At 47.4% G+C, this 22,932-nt stretch overlaps 1 protein-coding gene across 4 annotated transcripts in view; it reads right to left on the bottom strand.

Annotated features, from left to right (window-relative positions):
• The window catches only part of LARGE1 (LARGE xylosyl- and glucuronyltransferase 1), a gene marked incomplete at its 5' end in the record, with an annotated part of 449,451 nt that overhangs the window by 37,039 nt on the left and 389,480 nt on the right, over window positions 1-22,932 (bottom strand). For 3 of the 4 annotated variants that reach the window (XM_079714495.1, XM_079714492.1, XM_079714493.1), the window contains 2 exons: window positions 2,649-2,812; window positions 14,973-15,128. In XM_079714495.1, coding sequence (XP_079570621.1) covers window positions 2,649-2,812; window positions 14,973-15,128 — 320 coding nt within the window. The remainder of the gene's footprint in view (window positions 1-2,648; window positions 2,813-14,972; window positions 15,129-22,932) is intronic. The other variant, XM_079714494.1, reaches the window with a different exon arrangement.

The following is a 22,932-nucleotide window of genomic DNA, read 5'->3' on the forward strand; positions in this document are numbered from 1 at the left end:
AAGACTCCTGCCCCTGCCCTGGTGTATCACCCTGTAGCACCACCTCCCCCCTTGAGTGAGAGCGGAACCTGGGAATACAATGGGATATTACTCCTGTGACTATGTCATATAACAGACTGGAGAGATTCTCCTGCTGGCTTTGAAGAAGTAAGTTGCTATGCTGAGAGGGCCTGAGGGTTGCCCCCAGGAGCTCAGAAGGACCCCAGCTAATAGCCAGCAAGGAAACGGGGACCTCGGTCCTAGAGCTGAATCCTGCCAAAGCCTGAACAAGCTTAGAAGTGCACTCTGACTCCGAAATGAGACTGCAGCCCAGCCAACACCTGGATTTCAGGCCTCAGACCGCAAGCAGAGAACCTGCTAACACATATCCAGACTCCTGACCCAGACACTGTCAAATTAAAAAAAAAAAAATGTGTTTCTAAAACTGCAAAATCTGTGGTGATTAAACAACAATAGAAAACGAATACATGGTCTGAACTCTGAATACACTACATATTCCTTGAAGGCAGGAATAGGGTCTTCTTATGTAGTCCCAGCCCCACAAGAGGCTGGCACATGATTCTAATAGATGCTTACATAGTATCTGCTGAGCAATCACGTGAATTTTGGAGATGAGAAAAGTGAGGCCACAGGAAGGAAAGACCTTTCCTGAGATGACATAGCAGGTCAAGGACCCAGCTGGTGCCAGAAGCTCTGTGCTTGTCCTTTTTATCCCGTTTGGCCTTTGTTACCTGTTATGGTCAGCAAGTTCTCTGACAGGTGTCCCGGAGGCTGTGCATCTCCAGGAAACCACTAGCCACGAAGCCATTAATTCTGTGAGCCGTCGTTTGCTAATAAGCAGAGGGACTCACAAAGCAAAAAGGAACCTGCTCCCACAGCCGCTCTCAGCACGCGTCATTCCCGGTTGCCTCTGGAGGCAAGGTCGCCCTCCCTCTCCCGAACTCCCAGACTGCTTACTGTCTGTGAACCTTTTAGTGTCCCAGTGCTGTTCCTTTGTTTGTTCACTCATTCTTCAATCACTCGTGACTAATCACAAGTGACATTTATTGAACACTTACTAAGTGTGCCAGGTACTGTCCTCAGCACTTTACAGGCGTTAACTCATTTAATCCTAAAACGACCCCCATGGAATCTCATCCATAGGCTGGACAGGCATCTCCAAAGTGGCTCAAAGACAGAATGAGACCATTAAACTCCCTTCCTAATTGTGGGAGTCGAGGGGGAATGACATGAAGGAAACTGGGGCAAGGGCAGCCACTGTGGACATCAGTAAATCAAAGAGGAAGCTGGTTAGCCGAGGTGTGCAGAAGGCACATAGGACGGCCGGGTACAGAAAAACTGCAGAGCCCTGAAAGGCTCTGAATCCATTCACCTCCTGGAAGCCGGAGAGATGTTTTCAAAAATATAAATTACAGCATACAACTTTGTGTAAATTTCTACAATAGGTTCTCAACCACGTTTAGAATAAAACCCAAATGTTTTATGAGTTTCTAATGTTTATAAACTTAACCTCATGCAACTTTCCTCTCAAGCCCCCTCTCAAGTGATGCTTCAGTCACACTGGTCTTCTATCAGGTATCTGAATACACAAGGCCCTTCTTACTGCAGGGCCTTTGCACTTGCTATTTTGTCTGCCTGGAAAACTTTTCTCAGCAACTCACATACCTAACTCCTTTTCTCATCCTCAAGTCTCTGCAGAAATGTCCTCTCCTTAGAAAGAGCTCTCCTGACCACGCCACCTAAAGAAGGTCTCTCACTTGACATTGATAATATGTGTTTCATCCTTCAAAGCACTTATCACAATTATAGTCATTTGACTTAATTATTTACTCTTTTTATACCGCTAGTCCCATTTTCTCAATGCTGGCCGCACATGGCAAACTTAAAACAATTCAAGGTCTCCACCCCACAAAGATTCTTACTTAACTGGTTTGCAATGGAACCTGACCATGAATTTGTTTTAAAAGTTCCTCAGGTGATTCAATTTGTCCCCAGTCAAGGTGGAGAATCAGTGCAACAGACCATAAGCCACGTGAGGGCAGGGATCATGTCAGTACTTCCTGATAAAGGCTCCAGGAATGATGCTGGCATCAACAAGCATATAAGGAAAACAAACAGCAATCGCTTTCCAGCAGCAATTGTGGGTCCAGTCCATGTGTTTCCCTATAATACACTCCCCCTTTCCTTGAGGTAATTTGAGTAGAGTTCTATTTTTTTAGAATCAATTCTTCATCCTCACAAACAACCAGCACCATCAAGAGACAGGTGCCCTTGGTTTTCAGTGCTGGAGAGGGGATGATACATAAAACCTATCTTTTTTTTTTTTTGCGGTACGCGGGCCTCTCACCATTGTGGCCTCTCCCGTTGCAGAGCACAGGCTCCGGACGCGCAGGCCCAGCGGCCATGGCTCACGGGCCCAGCCGCTCTGCGGCATGTGGGATCTTCCTGGACCGGGGCACGAACCCGTGTCCCCTGCATCGGCAGGCGGACTCTCAACGACTGCGCCACCAGGGAAGCCCAAGACATAAGCCCTGTCTTATCAGGCTTCAAGGTTCTAAGCCTGTGAGGCCAGCTCTCCCTTCTCCATTCGACTGGGTGAAGGACAGCGGCAAGGGGACTGTGTGGAGGGTGAGGGCCCGTCTGCCTACCTGTCCATGGAGAGCTGAGCAACCAGGGTGACGTCCGTGTTGTCGGAAGTGGGCTCATACTCGTAGTGCAGGAAGTACAGGTGGGTTCGGTGGACAGTGAAACGTTCTCGCCGGAACTCATAACACAGGTCGTCCTCATCCAGCTCAGAGAGCTGCTTCTGGAGCTGAAAGGTAGGCAAGAGGGCTTGGCAACAAGAAAGTCCCCGAGGGCGCCTGCCTGTTGTGCCCTGTCCTCCCCTGAGTTCGTTACCCATTGGACCTTATTAATGGGCCAATCAGAGTAGGACAGGATCCTGTTTTCATTTTCCTCTGCAATTTAATCTGACTTCAAAGAGGTGAGGATAAAGGGCAGCTGCCTCACCCTCTGAGGAAAGAGACGCTCTGAGCTAACAGTGATGGTGGTGGCGCTGACAAAGGTATAAGCAACCACAAAGTCCTTATACAAAACAAAAAACGTTTTCCTTCATGACCCAGCACAACAATTTCAAATAACAGGGGGGAAACTGTCTATGAACAGAGTTAACGGGAACCAAATGGAGCAGTAGCTTTGTGTGACCTGGTGCTTTTCTCTTTCCAGAGCTACAGATTTCAATCTCTGTACCAGGTATTGGGAAGAAAACGCAAGCCCATAAACAAAACAAAACAAAACATCTTTTCTTTTAATTTCATCCAAGTTTAATCAGTCTCAGTACCCACTCTTTTTCTCCCTCTCTTCTAATGCTCTGACGTCTTTTACTTTATTAATCTGCTTGTAGGAGTTCTTTACTTACCTCTCCTATTCTCCTTCCTACCCAACTAGTGAAAGAGTGAGCTGTCCTGCTAACAGGGAACTAGGAACTTAGCATTTCACATAAGCAGATGCAGATATACAGGTTTCCAGATCTGCCGATAAGCAGCTGCCCGATACACAATATCCCTCCCAGGCAGGTGTGACTGACTATGCTCGCCTTATAGGTGAAAAATTGCAATGAACAAGTAAAAGAACTTCGACAGTTACAGAAATTCAATCAGTGGATGTGTGGTAGCAGAATGAATGGGCTGGGAATAGGCAGGAGAGAACTTTTTTGGGTGATGGGAATGTCTTATGTCATGCTCAGAGTGATGGTTACTTGGGTGTACACATTTGTGAAAATACATGTACACTTAGAACGGGTGGATTTATCATATGCAAATTGTATTTCAATAAAACTTATTTAAAGAAAATAATAATTTGCCAAAGGTCACATGGTTGCTTCCAATATTTTTTCTGTTACATGAACCTTGTCCATCACATGATGACATATAGTTGAATATAGATTAAACTTTACATGTCTAGAGTTATTAAGAGCTGAATGCAACAGAGTATTTTTCCAAAAAGAATATATATATAAAATCTCTAAACCAACAAGAAAATATATTCACTCACTTCTCTATGACCTATCAATTAAGACCACCGCCTTGAACTAGGTGAGATGCTATGATTATTCTTTTGTCTACAGTTCCAATGATTTTACTGTTAAGGTCAAATGGATTATCCTTCTTTATTTTCTACCAGTAGTTCAAAATCATGGTAAATTTTAGTTTGATTTATATTAAGACCATGCTGATCTTGTAATTTTTGTGTTTGTAAAAAAGACTTTTAAAAAATATTTTTTTAATAAATTTATTTATATTAAAAAAAAAAGACCACTGCCTTGACAGGTTAAGCTATGATATTACTTTTCAAGATGTGTGCTCTGACAGCTGACTGCATTAAATGCTCCAGTTTCTTCATTGCCCCTCCCCCATATCCTTCCCCTTTGTCATGTGACTTTTGGTGCTGCCCACTACAGAGGCAAAGCTGATTTCTCTAATCCTTGAATCTGGGCTGGACTTGTGACTTGCTTTGGAAGACAGAATGGAGGGGGAAGCACTGATGCCCCAATCCTGAGGCTAGGGCTCGAGAGGAAGTGCATGCTTCTTAGGAAAATGCCTGGCTAGCCTGCTGGGGGAAGAGAGACAGCTGGAGCAGAGTGGAGTCTCCCCAGTTGCCTGTCACGTGAGCAAGCCTGGCCAAGATCAGTAAAGCTGCATCCATAAACACTTCTCACTGTACACCACTGAGGTTTTATGGGTTTGGACCACTAGATAACAGGCAGTGTCACTGGCATTTTGTGTGGGGTACCTTTTCATTGTGTGCATCTGTCCCACATACCACAGGGAGGTTGGTTTCCAGGGCCCCAGCCCAATAAATGTTCGCAGGATTCTCCAGACGGCTGTGTACAACTCCAAATGCACACCCATATGTTCCCAAAGGCCACTCGGGGAATTAGTTGTGATCAAGTGATCTATGAGACGTTCTCAGCTATCTTTGACATTTTTTTTTTTTTTTTTTTTTGCAGTACGCAGGCCTCTCACTGTTGTGGCCTCTCCCGTTGCGGAGCACAGGCTCCGGACGTGCAGGCTCAGCGGCCATGGCTCACGGGCCCAGCCGCTCCGCGGCATGTGGGATCTTCCCGGACCGGGGCACAAACCCGTGTCCCCTGCATCGGCAGGCGGACTCTCAACCACTGAGCCACCAGGGAAGCCCCGAGACCACCCTTTCTTCTTCCGACACCTGTCCTTTTGATGCTTTAGGACAATGGGCAGAAACATCTGATGGTTAAAATAACACTCAGGAGTGTTGCTTTACACTTTCAGCGACCTGGATATCCATTTCTTCATCCATTCCTCCCAGTGTCTATATGAGACTGGCAGGGCTGCCCTCTTGCCCCCAGTTGATGGATGAGGAAACTGGAGCACCAGGGATGTGCACGGAAAAGCTGGGGCTCTAAGTCACGTCTCTTGGAACCTAACTCAGGGCTCTTCCCTGGGGTTTCCATGAAGTGGTTAAGTTTTATTAAACCACGTGGACAGGCAGAGAAAAATTACCAGCTCGCTGGTTGCCTGCTGTGCATATTAATCAACAAAATTCCAGGAACCCAAAACACTGTTTTCCAAGGAAACCAAACCATGGGCCACCTTCATTCTTTCGTGGGAGGGGAGAAGCATGGACCATTCAGTGACGGTTCAGAGAGGGTCTGCTGAGCACTGACTGAGGCTCTGAGAAAATAAGAAAAAGGCATGGTCTGCTCCCTCCCAGCTATCAGTATTAATGGGTACATTGCACACAATTAATAGTCCCTTATTTTATGCCAAGCCCTGTGCTAGGAATGGGGAATGAACCCATTTCTGCACTTAAATTGTTTATACAGTCTGGGTGGGGAAACAAAGAAGCAAGTTAGCAATTGTAAAACTGTGTATTCATAATGCAAACAAAACTCAAGGTCGGGGGATGTGCTATGTGCTACACTGACCTAAGCTCCTGACCTGTCTTACCTTACTTAGTTCTCATCAAGCCAACCAGGTAGGAAGAGTCCTACCTGATTCCCATTTACAGGCGAGAAAACTGAGGCACAGAGAGTTTGAGTGGCCTGAAATCCCAAAGGGAGTATTCCTAACATCTTACGCAAGGCAGTCTTGCTCCAGAGCTGTCCTCTTACCTACCGCACGAGGAGCCAGTTAGGGGAGGAAGATTCAGCCAAAAGGAGAAGAGGGCAGGGGCTGCGACTGACAGAGGCACAGGAGAATCGAGCACCTGGCGGGTTTGGAAAGGTGACAGCCAGAGCCCAGGTGTGTGAAGGAAGGATGTATCCCTGTGGCCCAGACACACCCTCTGAGTATCTGGACCGGGACTCCCACCTTTATCCCCTCTCCTGGCCACCCAGGCAAACACTGTGATGCTTCAGGCTCTGGAACTTAACACGCCATGGAACGTCACTGGAGGCTGGCCTCGGGCAGCCTGTTGTAGGGCTCTGGACGCCATCCACCCTGGGCTCCGCTGCCCGCTGTGTGATTAAAGAGCTGGTGACAGGCGGCCCGCACGTGAGAACAACAATGCATTCTGGGGTTTCTCTGGGGTTTGTCTGGGATACAGCTGTTTCCACAGAGCCATCTGTTCCCTGGTAGCTTCTGTTTACATGTGTCTTAATTTTAACTTCTCACTGAGCCACCGTGAGGCCATTGTCTTTTCTTCTTAGTGAGCTTAGCATCAGGGGATGTGACCCCACAGGCGGCCCATCACCCTTGTAGCACGAGGGGGTTGAACGTGGAAGCCCTCATTTCAGAGGCGAGGCAGGGGGCTGAGAGCAGCTGGATGGGAAGGCATCCAGGACGTGCTTTCTGGCCAATACTCGTAAGGAGACCGCCTGTGGCCTGTAGCCCTTCGCATACCTTAAGCCCTTCAAAGCACATACCAGCCTGGGCTGGGTTTGTTTACTGACCATTTTACAGGTGGGAAAACTGAGGCTCAGGGAAGCCAAGAGTTATGCTTGAAGGCATAGATCTAGTCCTGGGGCCTGGTTTTCTGATGTTAAGTACAGGGATCTTTCCAGAGCACCACAAATACTTCAAGACAAAGACTTGTAATAGTTCATTGGTTCTACAAAATGTATCGAGCACATTCCAGGCAGTCTTTCACAGGCATAAAGATACACTGATGAATGAAACAGACAGACATCCCTGCAGTCCCAGAACTTACATTCTAGTTGTAGAGACAGAACCAACCAAATAAATAAGTCCAGAATATAATACATCGAAGGGTGATAAGTGCTATGGAGAAAAATAAAGGCACGAGCTCTGGGAGATGGGGTGCTGGGATTGGGGTAAGTATTACAACTTCAGATCATGGAGTGTTTTCAGCAGTTGTAAAAAGACTACTCAGCAAGACTGATACCAGTTCCAGAGCTGCCACCAACCTGTCCTCTGATTTCATATCACTGAGCCTCCGTTTTCTCCTCTAAAAAATAATGATAATAATAACTACCTTGCAGGGTTCGTAAAAGAATACTGTTTGTAAGAACAGTGATATAAAGTAAAAGCAACTAGGAGAATCGCTGAATGAGTTGTAGCTCCTCTTATGTTAATTTTAAATAGGGATCTACATCCACTTGAGAAGCATGGCCTTGCTCGGTCTACGACTTCAAAGTTAGGGCCACCTTGTTTCCCATCATGGCTCCATCATGTAGGAGTTGCTTGATTTTGAGCACGTAACTCATCTCTTCTGAGCTTTGGTTTCCTTAATCTGTGAAAAGTGACTCGTAACGCCTCCTTCCCTTGATTGTGGTGAAGATTAAAGTTGCATTTCCCTTTTGCTTTCCCTGGAGGAAATCTCCAATTGTCAAAGGCTAGAAGAAGCAGAGAAAGGTCTTGGAGCAGCACAGAGAGCTCTCCTCATGCAGGAGAGAACAGAATGATGAAGGCCTAGTGCACGGATGCCCAACAGGCTTCCGCATCTCCCGTGTTATTGCTTGGGGATGGTTACTGGTTCTCTGGAGTGCTGTCTTGGTGAGGATACTGGGGTTGGGGCTGAGCCCAGATGGACAACTGGGGTCATCAATTAGTGATGTCTGCTGTGGGCATTGGATAAGGGAACTCCAAGTCTGCAGACACTTGTCTATTGACTTACAATTACATATAAATGTGAAAACTCATTGGTATCCAATCTTTTTGCTTTTTTTCACTTTTTTTTTTTTTTTTTTTTTTTGCGGTACGCAGGCCTCTCACTGTTGTGGCCTCTCCCGTTGCGGAGCATAGGCTCCGGATGTGCAGGCTCAGTGGCTGTGGCTCACAGGCCCAGCCTCCCCGCGGCATGTGGGATCCTCCCGGACTGGGGCACGAACCCGCGTCCCCTGCATCGGCAGGCGGACTCTCAACCACTGCACCACCAGGGAAGCCCGCTTTTTTTCACTTTTTAGGCGTTTGCTATGTTTCGTAATTTAACTTCTAACGTGACAGTGGATAATTCTTTTACCACTGGACTTTCTGACCTCAGTACCATTGGTTTTCCTTTTTCTGGCTGCCACGGGAAGGATGAACAGGGGGTTGAGCCCAGAAAGGGTTGTTCTGAAGCTGATGAAGTGAAAGTGACAGCTGTCAGAAAGGCATCTGCAGAATAAGCAGCGAACAGTCTGAGGCCATTTCCTGCCAGGATAAACAGCATCTTCCCTCCTCTGGCCAATTCCCGCCCCCTCAGCCTACTCAGTGTAACCTTAGTCACTGAAAATTGTAAATTGAGTTTGGTATACTTTGGTTACTAAGGAAGGGCATGTACTTTAGTAAGATTCCCATCCAAATTGGAAAACATCTATAATAACATATATTTTAATGGTTTTGCATTTAGAAAGGTGAGTTTCTTTTATCTGGAAAACTCCCTGAGGTGGAGCAAGGCACTCTTGATGATAAAGCAGCCTTCTATAAATACAATGCTTGGGGAGAGTTACATGTTTCTGGATAACACGCTGTATGGAAGCTACACTATCTACCTGGCTGTTGGGGACCACAGAGGGTGTCCTTATTTTTTTTACTGCACCCAAGGACAGGACTCAGATTAATGGATTCTTTCCAGAAGGGGGGATTTTCAACTCAACCTGAGGAAGAATGGGTTAGCACCTGGAGCTTTCTAACAGTGCACTAAGCTGTTGGAGGTGGTGAGCTCCCTGTCTTTGGGAAGATTCCAGCAGAAACCAGATGTAAGCCTGTTAGAGACACTGTAGAAGGATTTTTGCATGCATTAGGGGGTAGAGAATATCCATGATTATCCAGCCGTGTTCTGTGGAGTCCCAGGGTTTCGTGGCTATGCTTGAGCAGCTGGGTTGCTGAGGAAAGGGGAGAGAAACGCTAATATATAGAATTCTAGCTTCCACTGCGACTTCAATCAAATTATAGTAACTAATGCCAAGTGAATGCTTATTGCATTACACAGACTAACTTATTGGTTCCAGGGAGAGATGCCCAGACAAACTATGGGACAGGAGTGGCTATGTCCCATCAGCTACTGTCATTCTACACTGCAGCTGGAGCCCGAGCTCTTCCAAACAAAACCATCTCGTTTTGGAGCAAGTACCCCAAACAAAGGCTGGAAAATGGGGTTTGCTGCTTACTGAAGGGTTGAACCCCCCAACCTCATGAATTCATGCTCCTTCCCTCCCTCTTTTCCTTTTTCTTTTCTCTCTCCCTCTCTCTTTCTGGCACCAAGACCAACCAAATGGCCTCTTCCTCCCACCCAGAGTCTCCTGTTGGAGGAGAAATCTACCTGGGATTGTCTGATCCAGAGCAAATGTGACAGCCCCTCCCATGCATCATACACAGATTTCTAAGTGACTCTGTAGGTTCATCTCTCTGCCAGGCCTTCCTAGAAAAAAAAGTCTTAAAATCCCAAAACCCATTAATGGAACGACAGATTATGATCAGACAGGTTGGGCACTGTGGTTTGTGATAAACCCCCTTCTCAATGAACATTGTGTTCTGGGTGTCCTATTTTTGGTGATTTAACATAAATTATCCATGAGACACTATGGCAAAGGCATCACTGTCCCCAGTTATTTATCAGATGGTGAACCCAAGGCTCAGAGCATCCATGTGACCTCTCTGAGGTCCTACGTCCATTAAATGAGCGATCTGGGTTGACCAGAGAGCTCACACCCTTATTATCATCATCACCTCCGTGAAGACATAATAATACAAAAATGAACTTGTGCAGCCCTCCACGTGCTCACTTTGGCTGCACTGGAAGCTGAGTATGCCGTGCTCGTGTTCACCTCTGGTCTCCACTGCCTGTGCCGCTCCCTCCACTCTCTGTATCTTCTCACTCCGTCTTATTCATCCTTCGAATTTCACCTCCTCCAGGAAGTCTTCCCTGACATACCTGCTCTCCCCTTCTCGTGTGCTCTCAGAGCCTCACACTGTCCCGGCACTTATCACACTGGATGACAACCCCGTGCCTGCCTGCATCCCTCACTAGACGAGCACTGTGAGAATCAGGCTTCGATCTGCACTTGCTCCCCTAGGATCACTAGCCCTGTGGCTGGTGACCATTTCAATGACTTATCTGCTGAATGGAGGAACGCGTGTTGAGACTCAGACCCTGCCACCTGAGCCCTTTCCCATCTGGGATCTGCAGTCCAATGGAGAGGTCCCTGACTTCCAGTCTTTGAGACAACCACTAACTGTGTGCTTGTCATAGTTCCAAGGACTTCTTCCCCAAAGCTGGGAGCATTCCACTCTGGGCCAGATACAAGGTCTTACCCTTTCCCGATGGCTGTGTTTGCAGATAACACTCAGCATGCTGCAAAGGACCAGGGGTGGAGCTCCCCGCGGAGACACAATTCCAGGCTGCGATGTTACAGACTCTCTGCCTGCTCCGGCCCCGGCCGCTGCGGGCCTGTCCAGCCAGGGGCGTCTGACTGAAGCGGAGCACAGGGACCTGCCCTCTTGGTTTATGGTTCCCAGCTGCACTTGCCCCCCTGTTCTCAGCACCCACAAAACAATCCATCTGTCCTCTCCATCCCCGCGGCTGCCGCCCCGGTCAGAGCCCCATCACCATCGTTTGGCCTGGGATGCGGCAATGGCCTCTAAGTGGTCTCCCTGCCTCCAGTCTCACCCCTTCCGTTCTATTCTCTACATGGAGTGATTTTTCTCAAATGTAAATGTGACCATGATTAACGCCCTTTGGTGACTCCTCACTACCGACAGGATTAAGTCTAAACTCCGAAGCACAGCCCAGGCCCTTCGGTCAGCGTCATTCTCTGCCCCATTCCTGACATGTCTCTGCTCCGGTACAGAAACTACCAGCACGTTCTCTCCGAACTCTCTACTTCTTCATCTGCTCTTCCTTTGTGTCTGGTCCTTCATTCTTCCCTCTTACTTGTTCAGTTCATTCCATACACGTTTATTAAGTGCTTGTTATGTGCCTGCTTCCATTCTAGGGGAGGGCACCCCAGAGGTGAACGGTATAGGCACAGTCTCATATCTGGGGAAAAAACTAGGAAAAAAACGACATGAATCAAATAATTGTGGATAGTAGGTATGCGCTGAGGAAAAGAAAATAGGGCACATCACAGAGAGTGATATTAAGGGTTACCCGAGGCTGGGGGGTGGTCAGGGTGTCCCAGGACTTGGGAAGCAAGTACAAAGGCCTTCCCAAGGAGGGCGGGGGGAGCCTGGGGTGTAGGAGGAGCAGAAAGGTAGTGGATGTGGGCTCAGCATCAAGGGGAGTGTTTGGGGGGACAGCTAAGGTGAGCCTCAAAGAAGGCTGCTCTCTCCTTCATGGCCCTCCCTGTACCCGGGGGGACTGTCCTCTTGCCACCTCTGACACTGGTCCACGGCAAGCACCTTCTGTAGGGCGTGGGCCAGCCTCCGATTTCAACCACGGTGCCCTGCATAGCGCCTGGCAGGTGGCCAGCTCTCACACGTGCGTGTTAAACAAGTAAATGCAGTCACAGATTCCGAGAGGGACAACCAAAGACTTCTGCCCTCTGATGACCCACCAGGGGAAGCCGGTGTAGGAAGAGCTGGTGAGTCATTTTTAAAGGGAGTTTCACTTTGTAAAGCATCGAGCAGCGCACCACGGGAACTCACCCATACGGAGATTACCTGATGGTGTCAATCTGCAAGGCTTTTTATTTGAGCCTCTTCCGTGGAGGAAAAAAAAAAGGAGCAGGAGAAGAGTCTATATTTACTGTTTGGAGAATGAGTGCAGAATGGGTGCTCAAATATTGAGGAGGACAACAAATACTGATGTGAGTCAAGAGGACGGAAGGAAAACCCAGAAGAACACAGTGTTTGTCGAGACCTCTAAGGGCTTCCCAGAATCTGAGACAGAGGTCAAGTGCTTAGTGGTTTTCTTTCCTCTCTTGCCAGTGGTAAAGAAGGCCAGACGCTGAGGAAGGTATGGAGGGTGACACGGAGAAGGGCTGGAGCTAGAGGCAACGCCACTGTGACCTGGGGGCCAAGTGACAGAGAGCAGGGGTGGCCGTGTGACCAGTCATCCTGATACAGGGCCAGGTGAGTGTAACCCCGCAAGAGCTTCCACACACGCCCTCCCCTGCCATTGGAGCCTAAAAGAATTCTCCTGACATCCAAGATAAGAATACAAAAAACAACAGTAACAAAACAAAATCCTGACTCTTTAACCCACTTCCAGCCTCCTTCCAGCCTGCCTCCTGGCTACCTGCTGCTCTGCATCTCCTGTTCTCCTCCTTCCCCAGCAGTCCCGGGCACACAGGCCATCCTTCAGCTCCACACATCAAACCTGCCCTATCTCAGGACCTTTGCACCAGCAACTTCCTCCATCTGGAATGTACTTCCTTCACTGTTCTTTTTTTTTTTTTTTCCTTCCAGCTTTACTGCAGTATAGTTGGCACACAAAAAATGACATAATGAAAACATGAGTTTGGATATATGTATATACTCAGGTTACTATCACCACATTCAAGGTAATAAACATAACCATTGCCTCCAAAAGTGTCTTGGTTTTTTTCTTTGTGTGTGTGTGGTAAGAACACTTAACATGAGATCTACACTCCTGAATACATTTTAAGTGCACAATACCCCGTGAACTATAAGCACTAGGTTGTAGAGTGGATCTCTGGAACTTACTTATAACTGTACCTTTATAACCACTGAACATAGCTCCCCACGATGCCCTCTCCCCATCCCCTGGTAGCCACCATTCTGTTGTCAGCATCTATACGTGGGACTGTTTTAGATGCCTTGTATATTTGGACTCATGCATATATTTTCCTTCCATGACTGACTTATTTCACGTAGCACAATGTCTTCCAGGTCCATCCATCTTGTCACAAATGGTAAGATTTCCTTCTTTGTTAAGGTGGAATAATATTCATATATATATATATATATATACACACACACACACACACACACACATATATATATATATTTACTATGTATATTTACTACATATATATATATATATTTACTACATTATCTTTATCCATTCACCTATCGATGGATACTTAGGTTGTTTCCATAGCTTGGCTATTAAGAATACTGCTGCAGTGAACATGGAAACGCAGATATTGCTTTGTGATCCTGATTTCAATTCTTTAGGACCCAGAATAGCCAGAAGTGGAATCACTGGATCACATGACAGTTCTACTGTTAATTTTTTGAGGCCCCTCCATACTGTTTTCCATAGCAGCTATACCATTTTACATTCCACCAACAGTGTACAAGGTTCCAATTTCTCCACATCCTTGCCAACTCTTATTATCTTTTGCTTTTTTGATAAGAGCCATCCTAACAAGCATAGGAAGATATCTCATTGTGGCTTTGATCTGTATTTCCCTGATCCTTTTCTCTTCCAAGCCTCTTTCTTGAATTTGGGTCTCAGATGAAATGTCACCTCCTCAGAGAAGTCTTCCCTGACTTCATATGTCACTATGTAGCACCTGCCACTGGCTGGTAATTTTTCCTGATAGTTCATCTAGTTATTAACTAGAACATCAATACCATGAGAGCAGGGACCACTGCCCTTATTTACCTATGAATCCTCAGTGCTCAGAATAAGAAGGCCTTCAGTAAATGTTTGTTGGCTGAATGGACCAATTACTTCTGTGTCTAATACTAAGGGTCAAGGAAAGGGCAGGGAGCAAATATTTATCAAGCATCTAACATATGGCAGATGCTGAGCTAGGTGCGTTACATGCAGTTTCTCACTTAGTCTCAGAATGGCCCTATAACCATTTTTTCTTATCTCTACTTGACAGCTGAGGAAACTGAAGCACAGAGAGGTTGAGTAACTTGCCTGAGGTCACACAGGTGGATCGGAAGGGATTGAAGCCAAACCCAGGTTAGCCTGACCGCACATGCCCTACCTTTTTCCACTGCAGTGAGCTGCTGCCCCACATCCTGCTCCTCAGAACTTCAAATCAGTCTCAATTTTGCTCCTACATGCTGTGTGACCATGAGCAACCTGCTTAACCTCTCTGTGCCTAAATGTCTTCAACTCTAATTGGGGAAAAAAGAGGGTTTCTATGAGCATCAAATGAGATACAACGTACAAAAAGAATGATAAACAGTGAAGAAACTGGACAATATAGTAGATGTCAGCTATGCCTGTGACCATTTGTGAAAACCTTTTGTGCCACCCCAGGCACTGACCCTGATTCCTGGGTCTCCCATGTGGGTGTCATGTCCACAAAGACCTCAGAGCTTCCTGCTGTGGAGAGACCCTTTGCCTGTTGTTTCACTGGTGTTTTTGCTCACTCTGATTCCTCTGCTTGACAGCTCCCTTCTGACTTCACCTAGTCTGGGCGAGCGTACCCCCTTCTGCATCCACAGGGACGAGCACAGAAATGATCTGCTGATGTGCCTGTCCCCCTGGCCACCGCCCCGAGGTGGGGATGGTGCCTGGCTCCTCCTGGGCCTGCCCTGAGCCTGGCATGGGGGCTGGCGCCGGAGGTCCTTGGCAGACCAGCAGAGAGGCCACTGCTGCCTGCGCGGCCGAGCCCTGGGACCACTCACGTTTTCACTGTTGATGTCAGCCTCGCTAGGGCAGCCGAACAGCTCCCGTCGCAGGAGATTCCCGTCGTACTCCAGGAAGGTCAGGTAGAGGTTGCGGAAAAACTCCACGTGCTTGTTCTTCACCCGCAGCTTCTTGGGGGAGTTCCAGTGAATGACCTGGCAGGTGAAAAGGAGGCAGTCAGGCCGGAACGACCTGTGCTTGTGGGAGGCATGGCTGGGCACTGGTCTGAGTACTACCTGGGGCCTGCCCATTCATTCATTCATTCATTCAACATTTGCGGTCCAGGGGTTAAGAGCTAGGGTGCTGAGGCCAGACTGCCTGGGGTCAAATCCTGGTTCTGCTCTAGGTAGTGATTTAATCTTAGGCAGATTACTTAATCTCTCTGTGCCTCAGTTTCCTCATCTGTGAAATGGAATAGTAACAGTTCCTGCCAAGGCCAGTCTTTGAGCTTTCATCTGTTGGCTCCAAACCTGCTTTGTGATGCTGAAGCCAGGACTCTGCTAACCCTACTTCTGCTGTGTCTGCCTGTTCAGCACTGCCAACGGGGGCAGTGAGAAGAAGACACGGTCTGGAGGGGGAAAAAGGAACTTGCCCCGTCCTGTGTTCCTGTCCCTACCCCTTTCTCCATGCCAGTGGTGGCACTTCTTTCCTTCAGCAGCAGCTAAGTACACTTTGCAGTTTTTTCAAAACTCAGATGCAGCGTCATGGTCCTTTGTCCCCGCCTGGTGCTGCTCCCTCTGGAGCTGCCTGGTGACCCCAGAGTGTGGCTTCCAGCCCGGAGCTGCAATAACTCCTACCTCTTCCCTCTGTTCCTTCAGCTCTAGGTGTGGGAACTGTTTCCTGCAATTTTCTCTTTTCGCTTTTATAGTTACCAAGTGAACCTTTATGTCTAGTTATCAATTTTTTTTTTTTTTTTTTTTTTTTTTTTTTTTTTTTTTGCGGTACGCGGGCTTCTCACTGCTGTGGCCTCTCCCGTTGCGGAGCACAGGCTCCGGATGCGCAGGCTCAGCGGCCATGGCTCACGGGCCCAGCCGCTCCGCGGCATGTGGGATCTTCCCAGACCGGGGCACGAACCCACGTCCCCTGCATCGGCAGGCGGACTCGCAACCACTGCGCCACCAGGGAAGCCCTCTAGTTATCATTTTTAAAGATTAAATTCTCTGTTCAAATAATTGGTATGGTTTTTGCCTCCAGCCAGGACTGACGGATGCACTGTCTCCCAGAGCTGCCGTGAAAAAGCAACTCATTAATACAAGTAAAGCACGTAAGTGGTAAGGACATGCACTTAATACGTGCTGGCTCCAACTATTAAGTGCCTAAAGTATACGGAGTTGGGAGATGGTCAGAGGCCCCTGCGGGCAGTGCCTGCCCCTGCTCACAGTCTGCTGGGGAGCCATGTCCCCAAACAGGTAACAGAAGGCAATCATGGAGGGAGGATCAGGAAGACATGGATAGACCTAGAGTCTGTCATACAGAGTGAAGTAAGTCAGAAAGGGAAAGACAAATACCATATGCTGACACATATATATGGAAGTTAAGAAAAAAAAAATGTCATGAAGAACCTAGGGGTAAGACAGGAACAAAGACACAGACCTACTAGAGAATGGACTTGAGGATATGGGGAGGGGGAAGGGTAAGCTGTGACAAAGCGAGAGAGTGGCATGGACATATAGACACTACCAAACGTAAGGTAGATAGATAGTGGGAAGCAGCCGCATAGCACAGGGAGATCAGCTCGGTGCTTTGTGACCACCTAGAGGGGTGGGATAGGGAGGGTGGGAGGGAGACGCAAGAGGGAGGAGATATGGGGATATATGTATATGTATAACTGATTCACTTTGTTATAAAGCAGAAACTAACACACCATTGTAAAGTAATTATACTCCAATAAAGATGTAAAAAAAATAAAAAAATAAAGGCATTTCAATGTTTCAACACACACACACACACAGAGACACAAATAAATAAATAAATATGAAAACGAAATAAATAAATAAATAAATAAATAATATGAAAACCAACCAAAAAAAAAACCAAAGGAGGTACCTGTGCTGGGGCTTGAAGGCCCAGCAGGAGCTTCCAGGGGAGACAGGGCCTGGGTGGGGGGAGGGGGGCAGGTGTGGCGGCTGCAGAGGTGACAGGGGGGATCCTGGCCCCATGGGACCATGTTCTGAACTCAGACTGCAGCACTGGAGAGTTTTAAGGGGGGCAGGGAATTACTGACTCTGGGTTTTGGGAAGATGACTCTGATTGTAATGGAGGAGATGCGAGTGGCAGGGTGGGAGGGCCCAACGGGGGACCAGGGACGCTGGTTAGGAGTCAGCTGTGAAGCCTGGGGGCATGGCTCACCCCCTGGGCTGGGGAATCATTTCTGAGTGGAACCTTATGTTGCTCCACATTGTTTCACATCCACTGTCTTCCTTTAATCCTCACAATGACCCTAACAAGGAGTGCAAATTTAAAGATGAAGAAACTGGGGACTCTCCCTGGCGGTCCAGGGGTTAAGACTATGTGCTTCCGATGCAGGAGGTGCGGGTTCGATCCCTGGTCAGGGAACAAAGATCCCACATGCCACAGGGCGTGGCCAAAAATAAATAAATAAATACATACACACACAAATTTTAAAAAGTCAAAAAATTTAAAAAAAAAAGGATGAAGAAACTATGGAGGTGTATCTTGCTCAGGGCCACAAAGCTGGTAAATGTTGGAGCTGGGATTCAAACATAAATCTGAATAAATCTGATTCCAAAGTTCTTTACTCTGTGGAGAACAGGAGAAGCCAGGTTCTAAAGACTTCTTTTTTCACGCTGCATCACATTACAGAAGAGACAACATAGCTCTCCTCTTCCCCCACTGGCCCCCCAGGGCTCTCACTCTCTCCTCCCATGGCGGGACGGACAGCCTATCTGACCATCTGAGCTGGGGAAACACTGCTTTGTAAGACCAAGCCCCTCTCTCTCAAGGTATAGCGAATAACAGGAAATCTATTTGGTCCAAACCGCATCACGGCTCTCCCCTAATCAGCAAAGGTGTACCAACAGAGCAAGAACCGGGGCTGTCAAACCAGCCTAGGTCTGAATCCCAGCCATCCTCTTCACTAGCTGTGCGTGTCCTTGGGCATCTTGTTGCGTTTCCTGGGGCCCCAATTTCCTCATGTGCAAGGAGGGGATCAGTAACCCCAACTTCACAACGTGGTTATAAGAGGGTTACACAAATGCCTGGCACAGTGCCTGCATGTCACAGTGGCTCCATATACATGGGTTCTCTTCCCCCTCAAAGATGGGACCCATCTGCACCCCGAGCGCTCCGCCCTCCTTTCCCTCCCGCCAGCAGGAGGTCCACGGCAGCCCTGAGGAGGGAAGCAGGCATCTCACACTCAGGAGAGGGCAGAAAGGGACAGCAGACGCTCCTTGGAACGAGGCCACTTGGCGGTGTATGCATTTCAGGGAAGGATGAGTATACAATGTGCGATTCTCTTCCTGTGCCCTCTGAAGTGTGCAAGAGGGAAGGAGAGGGAAGACTCCCTTGAGAATACACCCAACCCAGGCAGGAGAAGGTCCCGGGCCAGGCATTAAAATAATTGCATGCGAGCTGGTGACACTCATACCCAGTGGGGATCACGTCTTTGCTGTGAAAGATTCTGGTCCTTGCCAAGTGCTGAAGCCAGCAGGAAGGCTGATGGATGTGCATCTGACTCGGGAAACCTGGGCTTCTTCAACAGGGAAAAACTTTAACTAAGGGGAAATCAGGGCTGGCCTATGAGTCCCCAGACAAACAAATCGTCACTTATCATTCACGAATCTACCAGGCACATTGGAGACACTGTGTCATGAGCCCATTTGAATCCCACTGTACATTTTACAAAGATGGTACTTGACTTGCCTGTATTTCACAGCTGGTAAGTTGCAGAGCTGAGACACGAACCCAGCTCTGAACCTAAACCCCCAGGTCCCTGACTGCTATCGTGTTCCATGTCAATGGCTGAGCACTTTCCAGGTGCCGAGAGGGAGGCCTGCAGAGGAGAGGTGGCTTGCCCAAGATCACGTGGTGAGTTTGGACCAGGCCCGGGCTGGGACGAGGATGCAGGTCTCCGGGTGCTCCCTGCCCTCCCCCTCCAGGTCATCTCTTATCCTATCATGTCTCATCCTGTTCTGTGTCTGCCCAGGGATCTGGGTTTGTGTATCATCTACAGGTAAATACTGAGGTTATATAACAAGCGGCAAAGGTTAAAGGAAGGTAGGGGGAGAAGATGGTGGGTCACTGGTAGGCCAAGGGGGTTTTAAAAAACCCTGTGAACCTAGCTGCCCTGTAATAGGTAAGCCCACTCAAAGTCTATTAATGTATATTCAGATTTACCTTTCCACCTAGGTTTTTTTTTTTTTTTTTTTGCGGTACACGGGCCTCTCACTGTTGTGGCCTCTCCCGCTGCGGAGCACAGGCTCCGGACGCGCAGGCTCAGCAGCCATGGCTCACGGGCCCAGCCACTCCACAGCATGCGGGATCTTCCCGAACCGGGGCACAAACCCGTGTCCCCTGAATCGGCAGGCGGACTCTCAACCACTGCGCCACCAGGGAAGCCCTCCACCTAGGTTTTTAATCATCAGAACAGAGAATACTCCATTCCCCTGTGCTAGGCACCAGAGAAGTAAGTAATATCTATTGTTTACCTAATACCCATTATATGCTAGACATAGGCCAGGGCTGTTACTGTTGTTGTGTGTATGTGTATGTGTGGTTTCACATTCAATCCTCAAAACAACCTGGTAACGTTGTTTCTATTATCATCCCTATTTTACAGACAATAATCCTGAGGTCTCTCAGCTAGTAAGTAGCCAATCCTAATACAAAATCAGGCAGGCCTGTCTTACTCCCAAATCTTTTTCTTTCTGCAACATCATTCATTCATTCAATACTAGAATGAGCACCGACTCTGTGCCAGGCACTGATAGGGGCTGTGATTGCAGAGATGGACACAAAAGACCAAGACTCTCTTTCTGGAACCTACAACTGAGGGGAAGAGGCAGACATTATGTAACTGTCCATTTTAAATTACAAGTATGACTCGTGCTTTTAAAGAGATGGTAAAGAGAAGTTGTTGGTGATCGTTTCTGGGCTGGGCTACTTCAAGTATAGAGAAACCAAGGCCCAGAGGGAGAAAGTCACTTGCCCAGACTCACAGCAGAGGGAGAAGTGGCGACCAGCTCTGTCTCCCAGGCCACCTCTCCTCCCACTAAACCACGCACCTGCCTCTGAAACTCCAACTCAGGATGAGTATTGCTGATAATTCTTGTCGGCTCATGTCTGACTACTGAGAAATGTCGTTTCCTGGTCCCTTGAGGGACAGAATCACCCATCATCGCTGGCTGAGGGCCAGCAAGCTGGTGGTGTAGATGACATACATTGACAAGCTTACACACACGAGACAAAGTGACACTGGGAATGTGCCCAAAATACGTTTCTGCAAGAAGCTGGTAAGTACATGTGAGTCTATGATGCTTGTGAAAACCGATCATAACTTATTCCACTTGCTGGGACACATCAGCACAGTAATAATTATTATTGTTAATATTAGCAGCTAACATATATTGGATGTTTGCTATGTGCCAAGCACTGCTCAGGACATTTCATTTGTCATGGCTCATTTATACGTTACTTAATACTACAAGTATATTCTCATTATCCCATCTTACAGGTAAGGAAAGTTCAGCCAATTGCCCCAGGTTACACAGCTAGAAAGTGGGAGAGTCAGGATTCAAACCCAAAGAGGTAGAGACGTGAGGAATCTCTCTCTCTCTTATTTCTCCCATGTCTGTAATCATCAACTGACTGTTTACAGCAATGAACATGAGATTCTCAGAAGATTACAGGATCAGAAATGAAACCTACTCTTCCCTCCCAAACATAGGCACGGCACCATCCCTGGGACACGAAGGCTGCTGGGGTGACTTAGGACTTCTCACATACATGGGCTGAACCTCCAGCTTGGGAGGAAGTAGAGAAGGAGGCATCCAGGTTGCATGGCAGGTGGGCTGCAGAAGCTACCGGGCATCAGGGGCCCCAGGGGTGTGATCTGATTGGATCTGAAATGTCTGCAAAGGCTGAGTATGTGTACAGACTTGCAGTCAGCCTGCAATGAGCCTGAGAAATTGATGAAAATTGATTACTGTCCAGGAAACTTAAACATCATCCGGGAAGACAGCAAAAGTCAACGTGATTAAAGGAAAAACGAGAGACTATCACCTATCAAGGGCACAGGAAAAAGCATTTCAAAGACAGAAACAAGATCTCAGTACAAGGACACGGCTATGGAAAGAGTTTAGCCCATACTCCGGCTTCTCAAGTACTTGGAACCCAGAGCGCTCATAAAAATAATTCTGATTTCTTGGCAAAAGTGCCAAGATAACAGAACCTGTGTGCAAATGCCACGTGAATAAGAACACAGGGCTTATGTGTTCCCAGTTACTGAGATAAGGGGTATTTGGAAAATGGGTCTCTGTCTCAAGACCTCCACTGACTTTCTTGGCTCACAGAATAACAACTGTCCTCCTTAGACTGGCAGTGAGGCCTGTTGCAAACTGGTTCCCACTTAAAATTCCAACTCTAACTCCAGACTAAAAGAACTTCCTGGTATTTCTTGAACCTGTCTTCCACGACTCAGTGCTTTTGCATATGCCTTTTTTCCCCTCCTTAGAATATCTTTATTTCTTCTCTACCATATTCATGCCTGCTTGTGCTTCATAGCTGAGCTCAAATGCGCCTCTTCTGTAACTCTTTCCCTGACCACTCATGCCAGAAGGTTGCCGCCTAGTAGTCTTTCTCTCCACTCTATTCTTCATTCCTAAAAGAACATTCATTTTGTTTGTAGTTGCAATGTCCCTAGCCCCTTTGAGTGGCTCATGATCCATGTAAGATCCAAGCAATCATGATGATTTGTCTCTCTGATTTCTCAGACTCCCTTGCAGCTAGGGGTGGCCATGTGACACAGGATTGCTCAAAAAGACACATGGCAAAGCATATATTTGATTTCTTAATCACAAGGTTCAGATAAGGTGCTGTCTTCCTCCCACCCCACTCACCTTCCTGTTGTGAACAGAGATGTGATGACTGGCACTCTGACAGCCATCCTGTGACTGTGAAGTCAACCCACTGCTGATCTACAAACCAATTCTACAGCTGCTTACTCCAGGACCCTTAGGAAAGAAATTCAAACCCCCTGTTTTATTTTAAGCCACTACAAATTGGGTTTTCTGATTCTCACTATAAGCATTCCTAATATAACACCTAAGGCAGTTGCTGGGTCCTTCCTCAGTGTGCCACAGGCTCTTGTACTTAACTCTATTAGAGAACTCATTGCATGCTCTGGTAATTATTGATTTACATTCCTGCACCTGGCAGCACTGGCATATGAATTTCTGGGCCAGCAGGGACCATGACTTATTATTCTTCCTGACTGCTATACTGCCTGGCAGGTAGTTAGTATTCAATAGCTGCCCTTTGGTTCAAGAATGGAAATCATGATAATGACATTCTCAATAATCCTCACATTCTGTCTATAGAAAATCAGTTATAAAAGCCCTATTCCTGTGGGCTTTCAGATAGAGAAACATATTCCCCTTTTCTTCATCTAAGGGCCAAACAGCTTGTCATTTTCTTTTGAAGGAATTTAAGCTCCCTCTTGTCTGGTATTTCAAGGAGAAGGACAATGGTCTCACAAGTCCCTTTCCTTGTCCTCTTCAGGATTATGATATATGCTAGAAAAGGATGAGCACACGCACCTGATCCCAGCCCCAGCTCCAGCTCTTATCCGCTAGGTGGCCTGCACATAGTTGCCTAGTATCATGGAGACAGTCCCGCACCTATAAAAGGGACATAACAGCAACTGCCTTGCAGTTTGTGGTCAAGACCAGGACTGATGGATTGATGGGCGTGAAGGCATTTCACACGTGCTCATTACATTAC

This window comes from Hyperoodon ampullatus, assembly GCF_949752795.1.
Source record: "Hyperoodon ampullatus genome assembly, chromosome: 11".
NCBI classification, from domain to species: Eukaryota; Metazoa; Chordata; class Mammalia; order Artiodactyla; family Ziphiidae; genus Hyperoodon; species Hyperoodon ampullatus.